We start from the raw sequence: 20,496 nt of genomic DNA on the forward strand, positions 1-20,496 counted from the left end.
AAATGACTTTACTCTCCTTCTCTCTTGCGTGAACTACAATAGAGGCAGATTCACTTTTACGCAAAAAGCATTTAGGCCTCATTGTTTCCACGTAGAAGAGATCTTTCCCTTATTAATAGTGAATTAATTGGAAGAGAATCCTTACACGATTTCTCCTTGTAGAGAATTCTAAAAGACCTCTCTCTCTTCCCAATCAATTAATTTCTCTCTCCACTTAATTAATGTTTAATCAAATTAAATTCCTTCTTTCTTCCATTATCCAATGGAATTAATTAATTAATTCTTTATATACACCACTGCCAAAATGTATACACTAAAGTGCATACACCATAACTACGGTGTAAATCCTCCCTATATCTAATATAGTCGATCTCATCCGTCCGTGCAATCCATAAAATCAAAGACCCTGATCCATCAAAGTAATGGGTCAAGCGAGTAATGAGTGGGATCGATGCAGGAGTCTAATGTTCAATCCTACATAATTCAAGATGGGCCCCGCTGCAACCTCGCTCTGTAGTCATACTACGGGTGAATTGGGCAAGTGGTCCCCACCAAAACATTTCCCTGAAGATGATCGTAAGATCATCCAATTACCCCTAACCACATCCTATGCTTATGTCCTTTCCTCAAAATCCTCACTTATCGGGCTGGCCCCACGGGGGAGGACACTTGCTACACCTTTGGCTTGCCCTAAGGTATACCTTTCAATCCACATGCCTAGGATTGCAAATGCATTTGCTTATTCTTTTCAAAACATCAACGTATTTTGGAAAACCCTTTGATAAACCAACTCAACTCAACTCAACTCAACTGAACAAAGCCTTTGTCCCAAACTAGTTGGGGTCGGCTAAATGAATCCTTTAAAAACATTTCATTAAGAAGGTGAAAGGAATCTACCCGGCTCTAATCATGGCACTAGTTGGGCTCATCTACATGGATCATTTTCTTCCATTCTATCCTATCCAAGGTCATGTTCTCTATTATGTTTCTAGCCCTCGAGTCTTTCCTCACTATTTCTACCAAAGTTGTTTTCGGTTTGCCCCTACTTCTTTTTACTCCATCAATTTGGCACGAGTCGCCTCTTCTCACTGGAGCATCCAATGGCCTACTTTGGATATGTCCAAACCATCTTAAGCGGTGCTCTTTCATCTTCTCCTTAATTGGTGCCACCCTCACCTTTTTACGAATGTCTTCATTTTTAATTCTATCTAACCTCGTGTGGCCGCACATCTATCTAAGCATTCGCATCTCCGCTACACTCATCTTATGCACATGCCGGAGGATTCCTGGCCGGGTATTTTAACAAAATACCATTTAACAAACCTTTTGATAAACCATTTAACAAAATCACCTGGCCAGGTATTTTAAAGGGCTCCTGTTGTGACTGAAACTCTAAGTGGCTTTCCTCAATGAAGAGGTGGAGGATTCCTTGTTGGCATCCCTATTGATCTCATAGGTTACCCTATGACCCAATACTACCAGTAAATGATCCTAATCGAGATCCACTCTGAGGTAGACCAAAGCCGTAAGGCAGGCCCACAGACCAATACGACCCTTAGGTCTAAGGACATATAAAGGGTCCTGTCTGGGTAGAATAGCCTTATCCTTATTCCTTGTCCAGAGGCTATTCTATTATGATCCCGTTCAGCGCGTGAACGAGTCACTACTCCCATTTTGCCTGCTTAGGTCCACTACCCCAGTGGCTGAGATAAGCCAACCCAATTTGTGTATGGAGGCAAGGTCTGATGCTGGTTATGTGTAGGAAGGGATGTCCAGTCTCAACCCCACCAGGAACATCTAAGGTCTGCAAAGAACTGGAATATCATATCTTCCCGCCCCTTAGGATCAGTGAATCCATGGGCATGATATTCCTACGATGCTACCAAAGGACAAACATGCGTTAAGCAAGCACATAACACATTCCTTTTTATGTTACCCAATAAGATGTCATGAATTTCATTTATGAATTAGGTTCAATACAAGAATTATGGGCTTTTAGGGCATATACTCTAACAAGGGCTTCAAGAGTAAATTATTTACAGGCTTAATAGTCTGAAAGAATAAGGTAAAGAGAGTAATGGTTTACAGGGTTTGTAGTATGAAAGAATAAGGTAAAGGTCTGTTAACAAATCTGGGTGGACATAAATTAAGAACCGTTGAAAAAAAAAAAATTCCGTAACAGGGGTTGGACTTGTAGCTCAATGGTTGATGCTTTGTTTCTCAGCCTTGAGGTCGCAGGTTCGATCCCAGCTTACCAAACAGGAAAAAAAAATCCGTAATAGATGGAAATCTGTAACAGATTTTTAATCAACGATTCCTAAGTCTCTACTCTGTAAATACAAAGCCGGAGGTGCTCTGTTAGTTTTCATTGCTAATTAATATCATCTTTAGTTTTTACTGAAAATCTACATTTCAGAGCCCACTGGGAGTTCAAATAGTCTTCCAAAAGTCGTTCCTCTAGAAAACTGCACAAGTATCCCAACTTTTGTAAGAAGATCCCCAGAAGTGCCCTTCAAGAGCAGCCCCAAAAAAGATGTCATGTTCTAGGCAGATGGGTTTAAGGTGGTTAAAGTAATAAATCTGTACTGTTAAGCAATTGTAACAGATCTGTTAAAACCCTGTAAAAATTCCTGGAATGAGTATGGGAAAAGATTTGGAATTTTAGGGGTAAGGAGCAGTGGGTTTACAGTTTAAGTTATGGGTTGGATTAGGGTCTCAGATGTATGCGATGGGGTACATACATATTTTAGAATCTGCAATCTTTTAATCAATATGAACATCTTATTCTATATCTATACTTATTTAAAATTTTAGACACTGTCACATTTATGCATTTTGCAGTGTCGTTTAAGGGGAAAGTTTGATTCCAATGGTTGTGTGGCTGCTTACCTGGAAGAGCGATTACATATGGGTGTCAATGTTATTCTTTCTGCTGAGGTGAGGAATCCTTTAATACTTTGACGCCGTGGACCATAGATTTCAGTCTATGTAATTTGAAAAGAACCAGACAGAGAAAACTCAGTCATACAAAATAAAACTACAGTTAGTTGATTTTGTGTGTTTTTTGAATTTCTAATGCCAGCAATAACTTTGGTGTTTGGTTTTGGGCTTTGATCCTTCGGCCTGTGTGTTTTGCAGATTGATCATCGAAAGAAAGACTACAAGTTTGGGTTCGGGATGACAGTAGGAGAATAGAGGGAGCTCCTCCTATTCGATAATGGGTTTATTGCTTTTATTCGATAATGGGTTTATTGCTTTTCTGCCTGTTGCTGTATTCATAGTCTCAGCCTTGTTCTCTCTCACGGATTTGCTTCAGGGCTTCCATGAATAACTTGTCGACTTTTCTGAGCGGCTATGCATTGGGCGGACGAAAGTTTTGTATTTATTTTGAGTTGGTTTTAGCGCATTCGAGAATACAGCCTCTTGCGGCAATGACTGTGGGATCTTTAACGGTCATTAGATAGCCTGGCATTCTGAGGCCATGATTTTGGTTCAAGGTTGATATTAACTTGTTAAGGTGAATTGATGTCCCTTTTATTTTTAGTTCCAATGAATGTTTACATTCTCTCCTGCTCTTTTTAAATGTTGATGGCTGTCTCTGCCCAGTGGTTAGATATCACAAGACTTGATTTTCAGGTGTCTTTCTGTCTTGCAGTTTTTCTCCATGTTTATCTGCATTGGCTTAAGCTACTAACAAGTATCTTGTCTTGCAGTTTTTCTCCTTGTCTAGCTGTATAGGCTGAAGCTAATCTAAATGGTATTATCTTTTGATGGACAGGAACACGCATGGATTAAATGACAAATCAAACTCATTGAATCTGTTTCCCTTGGAAAAGCGGTAGTATGCAAATCAAAATCGAACTTATTTTGGTTTTGATGTTAGAGAAAACCTTTGAGAAATAATATGGTCTCAGCTTGAGCTTGGTTTGTGGATCAGATATTGTGGAGAGGGTCTTTTGTATAGTTCTGTTTCCACGTCCAGGGCCAGGGAGTTCCTGGGCAGCACGACTGCCAGCTTTCCCCTGGGTTGGGTTGTGCTTTCCTCTGGTTGGATTGGGTTAGGCTTGGAAAAAGCGGACTCAATTTAATTTCAAGTTGGGTTAGGGTTGAGATAATCTACCTCGGGCTGTGTTAGGGTTTTCCTCAATTCCAATTTTCGATCGTATGATTTGAATTGTACGATTTGAGTTTCCCGGGGAATCTCAAATTTGAATTTGGAGGGAATAGATCTGACGATCATCAATTTTGAAACATACTACATTGAACATGGAATAAATCATAATTTCTCTACACCAAGAATACCACAACAAAATGAGGTAGTTGAAAGGAAAAATAAGACGATTCAAGAAATGGCCAAAAAGATCTCTTATTTCCTTTCCTATTTATTTTCTTGGCATAGGCGTTGAGTAGAATGTTGGATTTATTTAGATCTAGATGCTTGGTTGAAAGGATTTTTATTGGCCTCCCTTGGGTAGAAAATTTTCATCTCCGACGGTCCGAGTTGCACACCTATTCCCTGCAAGAACATCAGATCCTACTGGTTCTTGATGGATGATACCAAAGACAGTTCAAGTCTATTAAATCAGGCATACCATGGTAAGTGATTGCTACAGAAGATCAAAATTTTCTCGCAATGTATTCACGAAAGAATAAACAAGGGGGCTTTACCAATTTTGCTTATGAGATCTGAACTGGTAGCCCATGTATGTGTTAGGTGTCTAATTTGGTCGTAACACAAATAAACGAAAAGAAAATAGAAATGAGGGGGAGAGAGGTTGATTCGAGGCGACCGGACCTCCTAATGGCTCAATTCGAGAGGAACCATGACTCTCCAAAACAAAGTCTCCTTTCCTGGAAAATTCTTTTCTTCCCCCATTTTCAATCACATACACATCTTAAATACAAGTAAAGAATAGTGCCACATCACAAGCCTATCTACCCACTTACAAGACACATCACCAATAACTAAACCCCACAAACCTTAACCACATAACCATAATTACACTCTAACTACCCAAATACACCCAATAACTCCACATATCATTTCTGTCCCCACAGAATCGACCTTGCCCTCAAGGTTGATTGATTGAATAAAACACTTTAATCCACCAGGATCCTAAATCGTGATGAACATGATTTTGTTGAGCAACAAATTAACGTTGGACTTTTGTCTTCAAAAATAATTGTCGCGATCTTTGGAACTCCATGTTTGCGTTTTTATTGGTGTGGCCCACATTGGGACCTATACAAAGGGAAAAACGTTTGGATTCTTCTAGAGGACTTATCCACTAGTGTTGTGTTTACAAAGGGAGTCGATAGATAAGTCCCAAGTGTTTTTAATCTGTAAAACACTAAAGTGTTTGTGTTGTGGTGGGATGCAAATACGTGTACTCCCAATCTCTATAAATATGTGGCGTTTGATGGGAATAAACACATACGTATAGATAAAGTTCCATCTAAAGAGGGGTCCCTAATCTGAGAGGAAGAGTGCCTGCGATTCCATCGATCGAGCCTAAGGTCTTCTCAAGGTTAGAAGATCTCTCTTCTCTTGTTCGTGCGCAACGGAGATCGTGGTTGAAAGGGTTTTTATTTGTCCCTAGGGTTTGGGAAACACTCCTAAATTTTGATAGAATGTTACCAGCACCCTAAGGTACTATGTGTATCAGTTTCAGAACGATTAGATCTTGATCTCAGTTTTGAAGAGGTTTAAGCTGTTTGTGGTCAATTTTGCCTACAGCCTAAAGGCTCTTGAAAACTGATTTGAGTTTTCCATTAAGGTAATCTGATCAATCCAAAACTTCTACATTAAAGTTAATAATTGCTTAAAATTATACAATTTGAATTTAAAGTGTCTTTGCTTAAGTTTTAATTTATAAGCATATTTCTTTAAATTCAGTCGTGGTTATTGTATGCAATTCCTTTAGTTGTATTGGATGTTTGCAATTATGTTAATCATACCCCATAAAGTAACATGTTTTAATATGACATAAAGACCAGTCATACTCCCAAAGATACCATTATAAAGAGGTATTCGATTAGTCTGGGAGGGCCACAACATCCTATGACTATGAGGATACCAGTGACAATTGGTGTATTTATAGTGCCGATTGACACATAAAGTGTAACTTTTTAGTTACTTTGCTCTAATGGTATCTTAGCTTGCAACAGATATATAATTCATAGTCGCTTGGCCCCCAGGAAGGGGGTTGTGTGTTGTGAATCGATTAGAATCGTGAGATTAATTGGGTTAGATGAAGGCTCTTATCCTAGGCCCACATGTATGGAGAAGAGACCAAATTCTAATTTGATTAATCAGTGCGATTGCTAAGGATAAATCTAATGCGTGTTGTAACTCGGCCCACAGGAGGGTTACAATGATGCGATGCATTTACAACCAGAAATGTCAATATGGGTTGGCATTTTGGTCTTATGGCTTAATTGGAATTTAGCACATAGTAAGCATGGTTCTGTTTTATATTTTGCAGCAAATCAGCCAGCTTTTATGAATTCTGAATCTACTAGGATCCCTTTCCTTACTGGGGATATTTTTCTGAGTGGAAAGATAGAGTTATGCTCACTCTAGGCTGGATGGATCTTGATCTTGCTCTCAGAGTGGGTGAACCACCCACTCCTCCAGATGAGAGCTCGCAAGAAGAGATGGACCATTATAAAGAGTGGGAGAGATCACTGCTTGAGCTTACTTCTCATTCAAAGTCATATTGCTCAAAGCATCAGGATATCTCTTCCTAAGACCACTAATGCCAAGGAGTTTCTAGAAGCTGTTCAAGAATAGTTTGTCATATAAGGCATTGGCAGCTACGCTTATGGGCAAACTTGTATCTTTGAAGCACATTGCGGATAAAGGAGTGAGAGAGCACATCATTGGAATGCACAATGTTCCTGCGCAATTGCAGGCCCTAAAAATTAAAATCTCTGAGTCATTCTTGGTATTCTTTATCCTCAACTCCCTCTCTGTTGAATATAGTCAATTTAAGATTGGCTACAACATTCATAAGGGTAAATGGTCTCTCAACAAACTTCTGACCATGTGCGTACAGGAGGAAGGGAGGATAAGACAAGAGAAGCTGGAAACAACTAATCTTGTAATTCGAGGAAAGAATAAAGGAAAGAAAGTCAGGAGTGTTCCTATGAAGAAGAAAGCAAATAACTCGTTGGTTAACCAAACTGGCGCTACGGAAGTTACGCATGTGAAATGCTTCTTCTGCAGAAAGAAAGGACATGTAAAGAAAGACTGCATCAAGTACAAGAAATGGCTCGAAAACGAGGTAATCTGATTTCTTTTGTATGTTATGAATCAAGTATGGTTAATGTTCAAAATGACACATGGTGGATTGACTCTGGTTCTTCAATCCATGTTGCCAACACCTTGCAGGGAATGGTCAGCCAGCGAACCCCAACGGACAGTGAACGCTTTATCTTCTCAGGAAATAAGATACGCTCACGGGTGGAGGCTGTGGGGACCTACCAACTTAGACAACCTTCTGGATATGTTTTGCTTTTAGAAAAGACCTTCTATATTCCATCTTTCTCTAGGAACCTTATTTCAGTTTCTAAGCTTTTGACTTTGGATATGAACCTTAGTTTTAGTTTTTCTTTATTTAATATTGTTAAAGATTCAATTATTGGCAATGGTAGCTTGATTGATGGTTTATATCGTTTGAATTTGGATCCTTTTCCTTAGAATACCCTAATTGTTCAAAAATGTGTTGGCATTAAACGTGGTCATGAGAGCGTGGATTCATCTACATTATGGCAGAGGAGATTAGGTCACATCTCCATAGAGCGTATTAAAATGTTAGTAAAAGATGGGGTCCTAGAGACTCTTGATTTTGCTAACTTTGGGACTTGTGTGGATTACATAAAGGGAAAGCAGACAAACAAGTCCAAGAAGGGTGCCAGGAGGAGTTCAGAAAAGTTAGAGATTATACATACTGATATTTGTGGGCCATTTTCAACTCCTTGTGTGAATGGTCAAAAATATTTCATCTCTTTTATCGACGATCATACGAGATATATGTATCTCTATCTTCTCTTTGAAAAGGGTAAGGCACTAAGTGCCTTTAAGGATTACAAAGCAGATGTAGAGAGACAATCTGGAAAGAAAATAAAGATCATTAGATCAAATAGAGGAGGCAAATATTACGGTAGGTACACTGAAATGGGACAAAGGCCAGGTCCATTTGTGGAATTCCTAAAGGAAGATGGCATTATTGCTCAATATTCCATGCCGGGAACACCACAACAAAATGGTGTGGCTGAAAGGAGGAATCGCACGCTATTGTATATGGTTAGAAATATGATTAGTCACTCGACCCTCTCATTGAATTTGTGGAGCGAAGCCTTAAAGACAGCCGTATATGTTTTAAATAGGGTTCCAAGTAAAGCAGTTCCTAAAACTCCATTCGAGTTGTGGAAATGTTGGAAACCCAGTTTAAAACACTTAAGGATATGGGGTTGTCCAGCTGAGGTTAAAGTGTTCAATCCACATGAGAGGAAATTGGACCTAAAGACCGTTAGTGGCTATTTTATTGGCTACGCTGAAGGGTCTAAAGGTTATAAGTTTTACCGTTCTAATCATACTACTAAATTTGTTGAAGGAAAGAATGCTGTCTTTCTTGAGGACGGTGACAACAGTGGGAGCGAACCATCTCAAGACTTAGTTTTCGAGGAAGTGCGAATTCCAGTTTATATTTTTGCACCGCAAGAACAATTGGTCGGAATTCATGACCCTCCACTGGATGTGGTTATGGAGAATGGACCAATAGATGGTTTGCCACCCCAAGAGGATGTTGTCATTGAAAATGCCAATCAGAATTCACAAGAAGTGGAGGATATAGTGGCACCAAGAAGATCTTCAAGAATAAGGAGACCGGCTATCTCTTCAGATTATATTGTATATCTACAAGAGGTTGATCAAGAGTGTGCGAATGATGGAGACCCTTTGTCATTTTCAAAGGCTATAAGTGGTGAGGGTTCTAATTTATGGCATGAGGCCATGAAGGATGAATTAGAGTCTATGGCTAAGAACTAAGTCTGGGATCTTGTCGAATTGCCTAAAGGGACTAAAGCCATTGGCTATAAGTGGGTCTATAAAATTAAAAGAGACTCTGTTGGCAATATCGAAAGATATAAAGCAAGACTTGTAGCTAAAAGGATTCACTCAAAAGGAGGGCATAGATTATCATGAGACTTTTTCGCCAGTTTCGAAAAATGACTCATTAAGGATTATAATGGCCCTTGTAGCTCATTTTGATTTAGATTTACATCGAATGGATGTGAAAACGGCTTTTCTCAATGGTAGTTTGGAGGAAGAGGTATACATGAATCAACCTGAAGGGTTTTCATCGGAAAATGAGTCATAAAGTTTGCAAACTAAAGAGATCTATATATGGACTAAAGCAGGCCTCCCGTCAGTGGTACCTCAAGTTTCATGACGTGATATCCTCTTTTGGATTTTTTGAAAACATTGGGGACCATTGCATATATCTTAAAATCAGTGGGAGTAAATTTATCTTTTTAGTTCTATATGTAGAGGATATTTTGTTGGCTACTAATAATTTGGGAATGCTAAATGAGGTGAAATAGTTCCTAACTCAAAACTTTGATATGAAGGATATGGGTGAAGCCTCATATGTCATTGGCATTGAGATTCACAGAAATAGATCTCAAGGTATCTTGGGACTATCTCAAAAGGCCTACATTAACAAAGTTTTGGAAAGGTTTAGGATGCAGAACTATTCACCAAGTGTAGCACCTATCCTTAAAGGTGATAAACTCAGTGAAGAACAATCCCCTAAAAATGATTTGGAAAGAGAACAGATAAAGAATATTCCCTATGCTTCGGCGGTTGGCAGTTTGATGTATGCACAGGTCTGTACTAGACCAGACATTGCATATGCCGTTGGGATGTTAGGAAGATACCAAAGTAATCGAGGAATGGATCATTGGATAGCTGCAAAGAAAGTTTTACGGTACCTTCAAGGTACGAAGGATTACATGCTTACATATAGACGATCAGATCGCTTGGAAGTGATCGGATATTAGGATTCGGATTTTGCCGGGTGCCTTGATACTAGGAAGTCGACATTGGGGTATGTCTTCCTACTTGCTGAAGGTGCCATTTCATGGAAAAGCGTAAAGCAAAGGTTAACAACTTCTTCCACTATGGAGGCAGAGTTCATCGCGTGCTATGAGGTGACAATGCAGGCGTTATGGTTGCGGAATTTTATCATAGGGCATAGGATTATGGATTCCATACCTAAGCCATTAGTTATTTACTGTGATAATTCTGCTGCTGTGTTTTTCTCTAACAACAACAAGAGTGGTAGTCGAAATAAGCACATCGACATAGAGTACCTCAAAGTTAGAGAAAATTTTGCAAATCATCGAGTGGCTGTTAAGCACATTTTTACCATGCAGATGTTAGCAGATCCCATGACTAAGGGGCTTCCACCCAAACTGTATAAAGAACATGTGGACCGTATGGGTCTTATTGTATTTGGTGCTTAGTTACATTTGTCACTTTTGGTTGCAACATAAAGTAGATGATTCTGTTTATATGTTTTACATATATATTATGTCTTATATAAAGTGTGTAACATTGAGGTTTGATAAGATGGACTGTTCATGAGGACAGATAAATTTGGACCCGAACTGGCATTTGCGGGCCTATTCAATAAAGTTTTAAGCTACACATAAAGTGTACATTAGTGTGAATTGATATATGTGATACTTAGAAGGTAACATTTCCGGTTGGAGGTGTATGCCAATATGATTCGTACATTTGAGACATACTATAAAAGTGTACAATTAAGATAGAGCTAAAGATACTTGGAATTGATGATATTTCTAAATAATGGAAAAGTTTTTCAAAATAAATATCTAAGACTCTAAGTTACTTTGTGAATATATACCAATGTGGACCAAGTGGGAGAATGTTAGCGTTTTTATTGGTGTGGCCCACATTGGGACCCACACAAAGGGAAAAACGTTTGGATTCTTCTAGAGGACTTATCCACTAGTGTTGTGTTTACAAATGGAGTCTATAGATAAGTCCCAAGTGTTTTTAATTTGTAAAACACTAAAGTGTTTGTGTTGTGGTGGGATGCAAATACGTGCACTCCCAATCTTTATAAATATGTGGGCGTTTGATGGGAATAAATACATACGTATAGATAAAGTCCCATCTAAAGAGGGGTCCCTAATTTGAGAGGAACAGTGCCTACGATTCCATCGATCGAGCCTACGGTCTTCTCAAGGTTAGAAGATCTCTCTTCTCTTGTTCGTGCGTAGCGGAGATCGTGGTTCATTCGTGTTCGTCACTCGCCAAAGCTCAAGGGGATTCGTGATCTTCGATTTTAATCGCCATGGCCAGAGGTAAGTTCCGCATTAATTTGGTTCAATAAAGTCTAATACTCCACTCTCGAAATCCGTCGTGATCACATTCGAAAAGAAATACGATTTTTCATCTTTTCCAACATCAATTCTCGCACTTTCCTGTACACGAACATCGTCTTTCTCAAGTTTGGAAGGTGCTCTTTCAAGGATAGTTGATCCTGGTTCCCTTAAGGCTATATCAGTTCCGATGCCCTCTTGGTTAGATGACGTGAGAAAGGAGTACGAGGCTGATCCAGAAATCCAATATCAATTGTCGCGTTGGAATCAGGGGCAACTTGATTATTTTAAGTATTCAATGACGGATGGAATTCTTTATTATAAGAAAAGACTCCTACTTAGTTCCTCATCGTCCTTGAAACAATAAATACTCAAGGAATTCCACGAAGCTCCTTCTTGGGGACATTCTGGATATCAAAAGACATTAAGATGTGTGGCCCATAATTTCTATTGGCGAGGAATGAGGAGAGAGATTAAGCGGCATGTTCGTGAATGTGAAACCTGCCATCGCCACAAGTCGGAGAACGTGGCCCCACCTGGTTGTTGTTGTTGTTGTTATAGTGGCAAATTTTACAACTGAAAGTTTAATACATGTTGATGAGGTATGAAAAGCCACATCCAACCAGTTGTCGACATGTGGCCCCCGAAGGGCCCACCATGGAATTGACACCAACCCCAAGGGCAATCTAGTAATCTGTCAAGAGCAGGTAAAAACAAGCCCACACATGGGCCGACAGCTGTCCCAGGGTAGGTAATCCAACCACCCCAGAGCTCTCACCATGCCTTCACTCATGCTAAGAAGAGAGGTAGAAAAATTCTTAAGCTATAACTCCAAGCTCTGGCTTTACTCTTCTGCTCATACTGACTTGAGTGTCGAAGGGCCCGTCCGGAGCATGACTCCGGGTTGGTCTTCTGACCTTGTGCGCTACTGTGCAGGACATTTTTAAGTCAACTTGGACCAGCCAGATTAGCTCTTTCGTCACTGCCGTATCTGTTACCAATTTTGGGCTTAACAGATTGGCGCCATCCGTGGGACCCTGAACTAAAAGCTGTTCAAATCCCCCTTTATAAAATGGCAGGATGGAGGAGTGCTCGGGTACCAACGGCCAGGACAGCCTGAGCCGACGGGCATCACAAGGTTCAGAGCGAGCGAGTGGCCTCACAGGTAGTGGCTCCTTCTGCAATAGCGGAACAGAGCCGGCTCACTCGGAACATCTGAACCCTGCTCCTACTCCGGAACAAATCCAGACTCTTTTTCAACAGATGACAACTCTTGTCGATCAGTACAAGCACCTGGTCCAGCAAGCACCCCAGCAGCACGACCCAGAGGCCTCCCGACCATCGCAGGAAAGGTTGAGTCCCCCTGGGGAAGAACCTATACCTCCCCGTTGCGATCATTCCCACCACTCAAGGCGAGCGAACCACTCCCAAACAAGACACGCACAGACGGAACCTCACTGCCGTCACCGGTCTCGATCTCGCTCTGTATAGAGGCACCGAGCCAGGGAGGACCATGCGCAACAAGATAAATCCCATCGTCGTCGTCGGAGCTCGGAAAGTCATTCCAGGTCAGCCGCTGGTCCTTCTGTGAGAAGGGACAAATCAGCAAGGCAAGCAGACAAGAGATCCGACCTCAAGGCGTTCTCAAGCAGATCGCCATTTACCGATAATGTATTGGGCGCACCAACGCCCAAAGGGTTCGAGATGCCATCAGTCCCGTAATATGACGGAACCACTGACCCTGTGGACCATCTAGAGACGTTCAAAACCATGATGCTCCTCCATGGAGCCTCTGACGGGTTCATCTGTAGAGCTTTCCCGACCACCCTGACTGATGCTGCACGAGATTGGTACTCGCGAATTAAGCCGAACTCCATCAGTAACTTTGAAGACTTTGGAGATGACCTTGTCTGACATTTCATGAGCAGTCGAAGGCCAAGAAAAACGGCGGCGTCGCTAATGGCTTTAACACAGGAGGAAAGCGAACCTCTGAAGGCTTTCGTGAGCCGTTTCAATAGAGAGGCCCTTTAGGTGCCGAACTCAGATCCCTTTGCAGCCACAAATGCGCTCCTCGCCGGTGCCAAGTCTAACGATTTCCGGCGGTCGGTAGCCTACCGAAACCCACAGTCACTGGCAGATCTGATGGCGGGAGCTGAAGAGTTCATATCCGTAGAAGAAATTCTGGCGGCCTTGGACTCGAACTGGAGGAGAACCTCTGAGGGAGGAAAGAACCCCCCCAAGCAGCGCAGAGACGATAAGGCTCCACGAAAAGAAAGGAGTCCCCAGAGGAAGGAAGAAAGTTACACTCGCCTCAATACTTCTAGAAGGCGCATTCTGGCCGCCATCAAGGAAGAAGACTTCTTAAAATGATTGGCCAGAATGCTCTCGAAGGGAAATAAAAGGGACAAGTCGAAGTACTGCCGTTTCCACGGAGACCACGGGCACGACACTGACGAGTGCAGGCACCTTAAAGAAGAAATCGAGCTGCTGATTAACCGAGGATACCTTAGGAAGTATGTTAAAGAGGATGACCGCAGAAGGGAGCAAAGGGAGAGAAGCCCTCGGGGTCAGAGCCCTCGAGGATCCGCTCCGCCCTCGGCCCGGGATAAGTCTCCTGCCCCAGCGAGCCCGCGTCCTGAAATCCACCGATCCCTGCCCAATGGGGTTATAAACACCATCATGGGAGGGCCCGCAGCTGGGGGAACTTCGTCATCAACTCAAAAAGCTTACGCCCGCCGAGTCAACGCCGTCCACACTTGTGATAAGAAAATGAAAATAGAGAATGAGATCTCTTTCTCAGACACGGACCTCAATAACTTGATACTCCCACACGACGACGCCCTGGTCATCACTATGCTCGTTGCAAATTGGGAGCTGAAAAAAATCCTGGTCGACAATGGAAGCTCCGCGGACATTCTCTATTATCATGCCTTTAAACAAATGATGATAGGGGATGATGGGCTGAGGCCGGCAAATTCAGATCTGTTCGGCTTCTCGGGAGAGGTAGTCAAAGTCGAAGGACAAATCGAACTCCCCGTTCTTGTCGGTGAGCCTCCTTGTCAGGCGTTTGCTATGGTTAACTTCCTAGTAGTGAGGGCCGGTTCGGCCTATAAATCTATCTTAGGAAGACCTGGACAGAACCTCGTCCACGCCGTCACATTTGCATACCACCAAAAAATGGAATTCATCACCCCAATGGCGTGGGCGAGGTCAGGGGAGACTAGCCGCAATCAAGAGAGTGCTATGCCATGGCGCTCAAAGGCAAAAATGCATCAGAAACACTACCGATTGAGCTGATTGATCTGAGAGACGAAGCTCAAATCATCGTAAATGAACCAGCAGAGGATCTCCTCTCAATTCCGTTATACCAAGATGACAGTGGGAAAGCGGATCAAATCGGCTCTTCCTTAGGCGAAGACACCCAGCAGGAGCTCACCCAGTTTCTGAGAGATAACGCAGATGTATTTGCGTGGGTCCCTGCGGACATGCCTGGCATAAATTCCGAAGTCAGCACTCATAAACTCGGTGTCGATCCCACTTGCAAGCCTGCAGAACAAAAAAGAAGACATTCGCCCCGGAGAGGTGACAAGCCATCAAAGAGGAAGTGGAGAGGCTTTTGACGGCTGACTTCATTCGGAAAATCCAGTATCCTGACTGGCTAGCAAACGTTGTCATGGTAAAGAAAGCCAACGGCAAATGGAGAACTTGCATCGATTTCACTGATTTGAACAAGGCATGCGCGAAAGACAGTAATCCGCTTCCAAAAATCGATCAATTGATCGATGCGACCGCAGGTCATGAGCTACTGAGCTTTATGGATGCCTTTTCCGGGTACAATTAGATCAGAATGTACAATCGGACATACCGAAAACATCCTTCATTACAGATCAGAGGACATATTGTTACCGCGTCATGCCATTCGGTCTAAAAAATGCCGGAGCAACATACCAGAGACTCGTAAAAAAACTCTTCAGGAACCAGATCGGGAGGAATATGGAGGTTTACGTTAACGACATATTAGTCAAAAGCAAAAGGGTGTCGGATCACACATCCGACCTGAAGGAGACGTTCCAAGTTATGAGAGAACACAATATGAAGCTCAACTCGGCCAAGTGCACGTTCAGAGTTACTGCGGGGAAGTTCCTGGGCTTCATGGTAAGCCAAAGGGGAATCAAGGCAAATCCTGAGAAAATCAAGGCACTGGTTGGACTTAGCCCGCCGACCACAATAAGGGAAGTCCATCAGCTTACTGGAATGGTGGCCGCGCTAGGACGCTTTGTTTCAAAATCTGCAGAAAGATACCGCCCTTTCTTTAATTCCATCAAGGGGATCAAAACGGCCCCTTGGACACTGGAAGGCCAAGTCGCGTTTGAAGAATTGAAGCAGTACCTAGCTTCCCCACCACTGTTGACCAAGTCCGAGCTGGGAGAAGTGTTAGTATTGTATCTATCTGTGGGCTCGCTGGCGCTAGCAGCAGTGTTGATCCGAGAGGAGCATAACTAACAGAAGAAAATCTACTACGTCAGCAATGTCCTACATGATGCCGAGACCAAATACCAGCGAGTAGAAAAATTGGCGTATGCCCTTATCATGGCGGCCAGAAAACTAAGGCCGTATTTTCAAGCGCACACAATAAAGGTCCTGACGGATCAGCCACTCCGACAAATCTTTCACAGACCGGACACATTGGGGCAACTTGTAAAGAGGGTCGTGGAACTCAGCGAGTTTGACATCCGATACCTTCCGAGGCCGGCAATAAAAGCCCAAGTGCTGGCAGACTTTGTCGCGGAGTGCACCATGCCCACACAGAATGCAACGCCAGGAACAGAGACAGTCCGACCTCTAGGTGGAGAATTAACTACACTTGGGGGGCAAGTCCGGACCGAGAAAGCTCATCCCGTGGATTCGGAAACCGAAGAGCAGAATCCGTCGCATGAACAACCGCTCTGGGAATTGTATGTGGACGGGTCTTCAAACAAGTTAGGCAGTGGCGCTGGCCTGATTCTCACCGGACCCGAAAACTTCGTTGTGGATTACGCGGTAAGATTTGGATTCCGTGCATCTAACAACGAGGCGGAGTACGAAGCTCTTATTGCCGGAATGAACTTAGCAGTATAGACTCGTGTCCAGAGGCTCAAGGCTTACTGCGATTCTTAGCTAGTCGTCAACCAAGTTCAAGGAACGTACGAAGCCCGCGATGAGCGGATGATCAAGTACCTAGCAAAGGTCCGCTAGCTAGTGGACAAGTTCAAAAGCTTTGAGGTCGTCAGGATCCCCAGGATGGAAACAAAAGCAGATGTACTTTCCAAGCTAGCAGCCTCAGGTTGCACCGCTCTCGGGAATATATGCATGGATTCCAGAAGAAGTCCAGTATCGAATGCGAGGTTGAAGTAATGCAGGTTAATAATGAGCCATGTTGGATGGACGAAATCATCGACTACCTGCGTGAAGGGAAGCTTACTGGAGATAAGAAAGAAGCACGTAAAGTAGTACAGAAAGCTGCGAGGTTCTCCCATGACGGTGAGAATTTGTATAAAAGGTCATACACCCTCCCCTACTTGAAATGCCTTCGGCCGGGTGACGCCTCGTACTCTTTGCAAGAAACACACGAGGGAATCTGCGGAGAACACTTGTAGGGCAAGGCCCTGGCCATCAAGGTGCTTTTGCAAGGCCTATATTGGCCGACCTTAAGGCAAGACGCAAGTGCAAGAGGTGTCAGAAGTTCTCTCCCACCATTCATCAACCGGCTGTGCCAAGTCAGTCCGCACCCTTTTGCAGTATGGGGGATGGACATCCTGGGACCTTTCCCACCAGCCTCCGGAGGATGCGAATTCGTCGTAGTCTCTATAGACTACTTCACCAAGTGGGCGGAGGCTGAACCTCTGGCCAAGATCACGGAGCAGAACATACAGACCTTCTTATGGAAATCAGTGGTTTGCAGATTCAGGGTACCTCGCATCCTGATAACAGACAATGGCAAGCAGTTTGACAGCCGCAGCTTTAAAAAGTTTTGTTCGGATCTGAAAATCGAGCAGAGGTTCACGTCTGTAGCGCACCCCAAACCAATGGGCAGACAGAAGTCACAAACAGGGATTATCCTCCAGGGAATCAAGAAGAGGTTGGATGATAAAACGGGACGATGGGCGGACGAACTGTACCATGTCCTGTGGGCCTACCGAACCACTCTGCGTGCAACAACTGGGGAGTCACCCTTCAACTTGACTTTTGGAACCGAGGCAGTAATTCCAGTTGACATCGGTGTCCCGTCCCCCTGGGTTAGCAACTTCAGCGAGCAGTTCAACTGGGACGGGCTCCGCGCGAACTTAGATCTGCTGAAAGAAGTTCGAGAGGAATCCCGCATCAGAGTAACAGCCTATAAACAGAAAGTTTCGAATTACCACGACGCGAAAATACGCCCGAGAGAACATCGTGTGGGTGATCTAGTCTTGAGAAAGGCGTCTGTATCCCAACCCAGGAGGGAGGGCAAACTCTCCTCAACCTGAGAGGGGCCTGTGGACCCCGATCCGAGATAGGCGGCGAGGGAACGGGTCCCAACACCCTCTGGATCATCCACGTGTGAAGGAGAGCTCTACCAAGGAACTCTCAAAATGGATGCCACCCTCATAGCATAGCACGAGTGGCGATATAAAAAGAAAGAGATATGTCTCGATCCGGAGCCAAGGCTCGAAACCAAGACATACCTGAAATAAACTCAGAGTCGCCATCCATGGATATGCCATGGAACCCTAAAATCAAATCCTCTGTGCAATGGATAACCAGAAATATATATGGGTTCGTGCCTGGTTACGAATGGGGAAGGTCTGAGAGCACCCCCAATTCGTCCGAGTGCAAGCACTTGGTCTCTTATGCCATTTCTTATTAACTCCAAAGAAGTTTGGGTAAAAATCATGTGAAATTGGAACAATCCTCAGGAGTCGTCTACCTAAGCATGCGTTTCCTGAGGATAAAATAATAAGCACACATAAAATAAAATGAAAGATGTGTCACCTAAGCATAGCTAGGTTATGAGTGACATGCCTAATGGGTGTCTAAATTCTGATGTGCAAACACATGCAAGCTATAGTTAAAGGTATAGGATCAGTACAAGAAAGTAAGAAAACACATCAAAACATACGATGACTACACAACAAATCCTAAGACTCTAAATGATTAGCCCGAGTCCTCGGATGGTCTGGTATTCATCCAAAGAAGCTTACGTATCCCCGCCTCCACGAGAATCAAGGCAACGTAGTTCTTCGCGCCTATTCTAAGCTAGGATGCCTAAGACACCTAGCCCTCTATCCTAGACTCGATCTAAAAGACCGGACCAATTATTAAAGTGTATTATACGATTATTTAAATTCCAGTGAATTGTGAATTTTAGGACACCCTATATGCCCTAACTAAATGCAGATTAGCCCTAGGCTAATGCAGGTGGTTCCTACAACCTATGTGTAAATAGGCTGTGTTTCCTAAGGAAAACAAAGGGTGGACTAGCGTATCCTATTCTAGTCATCACTCGGCGATGTGGATCGCCACTGACCGGACGGAGGCGCTCCTATAACTCTAAGATAGACCCCTAACTCTAAAACAAGCACACAACAAACAAACAAACAAACAACCTATCAAAAGAAACACCTAACTCCAAAAACCAAACGACGCACAAAGAGGAGAACTAGCGAGAGAATGAGACCGGGCGGGTCTCCCAAACACACACAAAGATGGGCTCCAAGTAACCTTATCATTGCCCTTGCAAGGGGTAAGCAAGGCTAAGACAACTAATTGACCAAATTGGTCTCTAATTAACAGAGGTACAAATTGAGGTGCAACCTCAGAGAGGATTCTACAAATGAGGCCAAGCAGGCCTTCTAAAGGCTAATTACTTATAAAGCCAAGACAGATGACTCCCTAATAACAACAATAAAGATCAAATGAGTCAAAGACTCCCCCGATAACATCACCACACAAACGAATGATTCAAAGGTTCTCTAAATGAGGCAAGGCATGCCTCCAAAGGAGGATTTCCTAATGAGACAGAATATGCCTCATAGTACAGGTTCTAGTATCTAAAGAAGTCTAGAAGACTGCGTTAGTCCACCAAGAGAGCAGAAAAGAGCTACTAGGCAATCTCAAATTTCCATTCAATTCTTATATAAACAAATCAAGTACTAAGCAAAGAAAGACTTATAACTAAAGAGTACACAACCTGTAATAATAGCAATCATAGCATGATAAACAACATTAATTAACCCAGACCAGCCGCTAGGTAGCCTAATGAAGTAAAAACAATATCAAACACTTCAAAGCCAACCACAAACCCCAATACGGGGACTCCAACGAAATCAGATGATGCCAAAGTAATCATCTGATTTCATACACATATAATATTTCTACAAACCGCCTTGAAATCAAACAGTACTCATGTCGATAAAATCGAATAGAGTAGTCATCTGATTTCCTTCTTCAATTAAACAATTTATTTAAGTATGATAAGCTTTCAAGATAGTCTCACCTGAACAGTCCATTCGTCTTCAGAACCTAACTCAAAACTTAACATAAAAGAAGAATCTTAAATTTTCAACAAATTATACAAATGCATGCAATGATATTTCTGATTTTTATAAATTTTGGTGCATAACAGGGGGCATCAACTTGTGCAGATTGAAGTGCAAAAAAACGGTGAGCCACAAAACACAAAGACGGGCTCCAAGTAACCTTATCATTGCCCAGAGAAGGGTTCTTTTTAAAAAAATGGTTAAAAGAAATCCAAAAGGTTGGGTAGGCCTACTAAACAAAAGAGGGGAGCGCTACTTGGATTGAGCGAGTCCCCTAAAGATGGGCTTGGGCTATCGCCTTCATCGCCCTAACTCAAAATCCTAATACTAAAATATATCTAATGACGAAAGAAAGGATTCTCAATCCCAAGAGACATGAATTTTCTGTCATATACGGCAATGTATCATATCATAAGAAAAATAAACCTTTGCCACATAGAGTAATAATGAGATCAATGATAAAAACTGGCAATCCAAGTCATAAGAATATCAAGACTTAGCTCACATACTACAGCACTTCACTCCG

General features: G+C 42.7%; 5 protein-coding genes across 5 annotated transcripts in view; all 5 read left to right on the top strand.

Moving 5' to 3' along the window:
- The window catches only part of LOC143859663 (mitochondrial import receptor subunit TOM40-1-like), a 52,462-nt gene extending 48,821 nt beyond the window's left edge, over positions 1-3,641 (top strand). The window contains exons 10-11 of the mRNA XM_077370313.1: positions 2,842-2,937; positions 3,139-3,641. Of these exons, the coding sequence (XP_077226428.1) occupies positions 2,842-2,937; positions 3,139-3,195 (153 nt within the window). The 3' untranslated portion in view covers positions 3,196-3,641. The remainder of the gene's footprint in view (positions 1-2,841; positions 2,938-3,138) is intronic.
- Positions 3,642-6,429: 2,788 nt separating this feature from the next.
- LOC143859617 (uncharacterized) lies at positions 6,430-7,702 on the top strand. The gene is made up of 3 exons (XM_077370275.1): positions 6,430-6,947; positions 7,059-7,286; positions 7,394-7,702. The coding sequence occupies exons 1-3, from the start codon at positions 6,825-6,827 to the stop codon at positions 7,700-7,702; spliced, it is 660 nt and encodes a 219-aa protein (XP_077226390.1). The 5' UTR covers positions 6,430-6,824.
- A 6,092-nt stretch (positions 7,703-13,794) lies between these two features.
- LOC143859619 (uncharacterized) lies at positions 13,795-14,712 on the top strand. Its single transcript, XM_077370276.1, has one exon. It carries the CDS (start codon positions 13,795-13,797, stop codon positions 14,710-14,712), a length of 918 nt encoding a protein of 305 aa, XP_077226391.1.
- Positions 14,713-16,005: 1,293 nt separating this feature from the next.
- On the top strand, positions 16,006-16,533 carry LOC143859620 (uncharacterized). Its single transcript, XM_077370277.1, has one exon. The coding sequence runs from the start codon at positions 16,006-16,008 to the stop codon at positions 16,531-16,533; it is 528 nt and encodes a 175-aa protein (XP_077226392.1).
- A 227-nt stretch (positions 16,534-16,760) lies between these two features.
- On the top strand, positions 16,761-17,918 carry LOC143859621 (uncharacterized). The gene is made up of 2 exons (XM_077370278.1): positions 16,761-16,954; positions 17,357-17,918. Exons 1-2 carry the CDS (start codon positions 16,761-16,763, stop codon positions 17,916-17,918), a joined length of 756 nt encoding a protein of 251 aa, XP_077226393.1.
- Positions 17,919-20,496: the final 2,578 nt, after the last annotated feature.

The sequence above is a fragment of the Tasmannia lanceolata genome, unplaced genomic scaffold (assembly GCF_043159265.1).
Source record: "Tasmannia lanceolata isolate RefF3 unplaced genomic scaffold, GAP_Taslan_0.1 ptg000035l, whole genome shotgun sequence".
NCBI classification, from domain to species: domain Eukaryota; kingdom Viridiplantae; phylum Streptophyta; class Magnoliopsida; order Canellales; family Winteraceae; genus Tasmannia; species Tasmannia lanceolata.

Coding starts and splice junctions, on each gene's coding strand:
- LOC143859617 (XM_077370275.1), top strand. CDS start 6,825: ATGGGCAAACTTGTATCTTTGAAGCACATTGCGGATAAAGGAGTGAGA. Junction 6,948..7,058: donor AAATCTCTGAGTCATTCTTG/GTATTCTTTATC, acceptor ATGTGCGTACAG/GAGGAAGGGAGGATAAGACA. Junction 7,287..7,393: donor AGAAATGGCTCGAAAACGAG/GTAATCTGATTT, acceptor AACACCTTGCAG/GGAATGGTCAGCCAGCGAAC.
- LOC143859619 (XM_077370276.1), top strand. CDS start 13,795: ATGCTCTCGAAGGGAAATAAAAGGGACAAGTCGAAGTACTGCCGTTTC.
- LOC143859620 (XM_077370277.1), top strand. CDS start 16,006: ATGGCGGCCAGAAAACTAAGGCCGTATTTTCAAGCGCACACAATAAAG.
- LOC143859621 (XM_077370278.1), top strand. CDS start 16,761: ATGCATGGATTCCAGAAGAAGTCCAGTATCGAATGCGAGGTTGAAGTA. Junction 16,955..17,356: donor GGTGAGAATTTGTATAAAAG/GTCATACACCCT, acceptor AGTGGTTTGCAG/ATTCAGGGTACCTCGCATCC.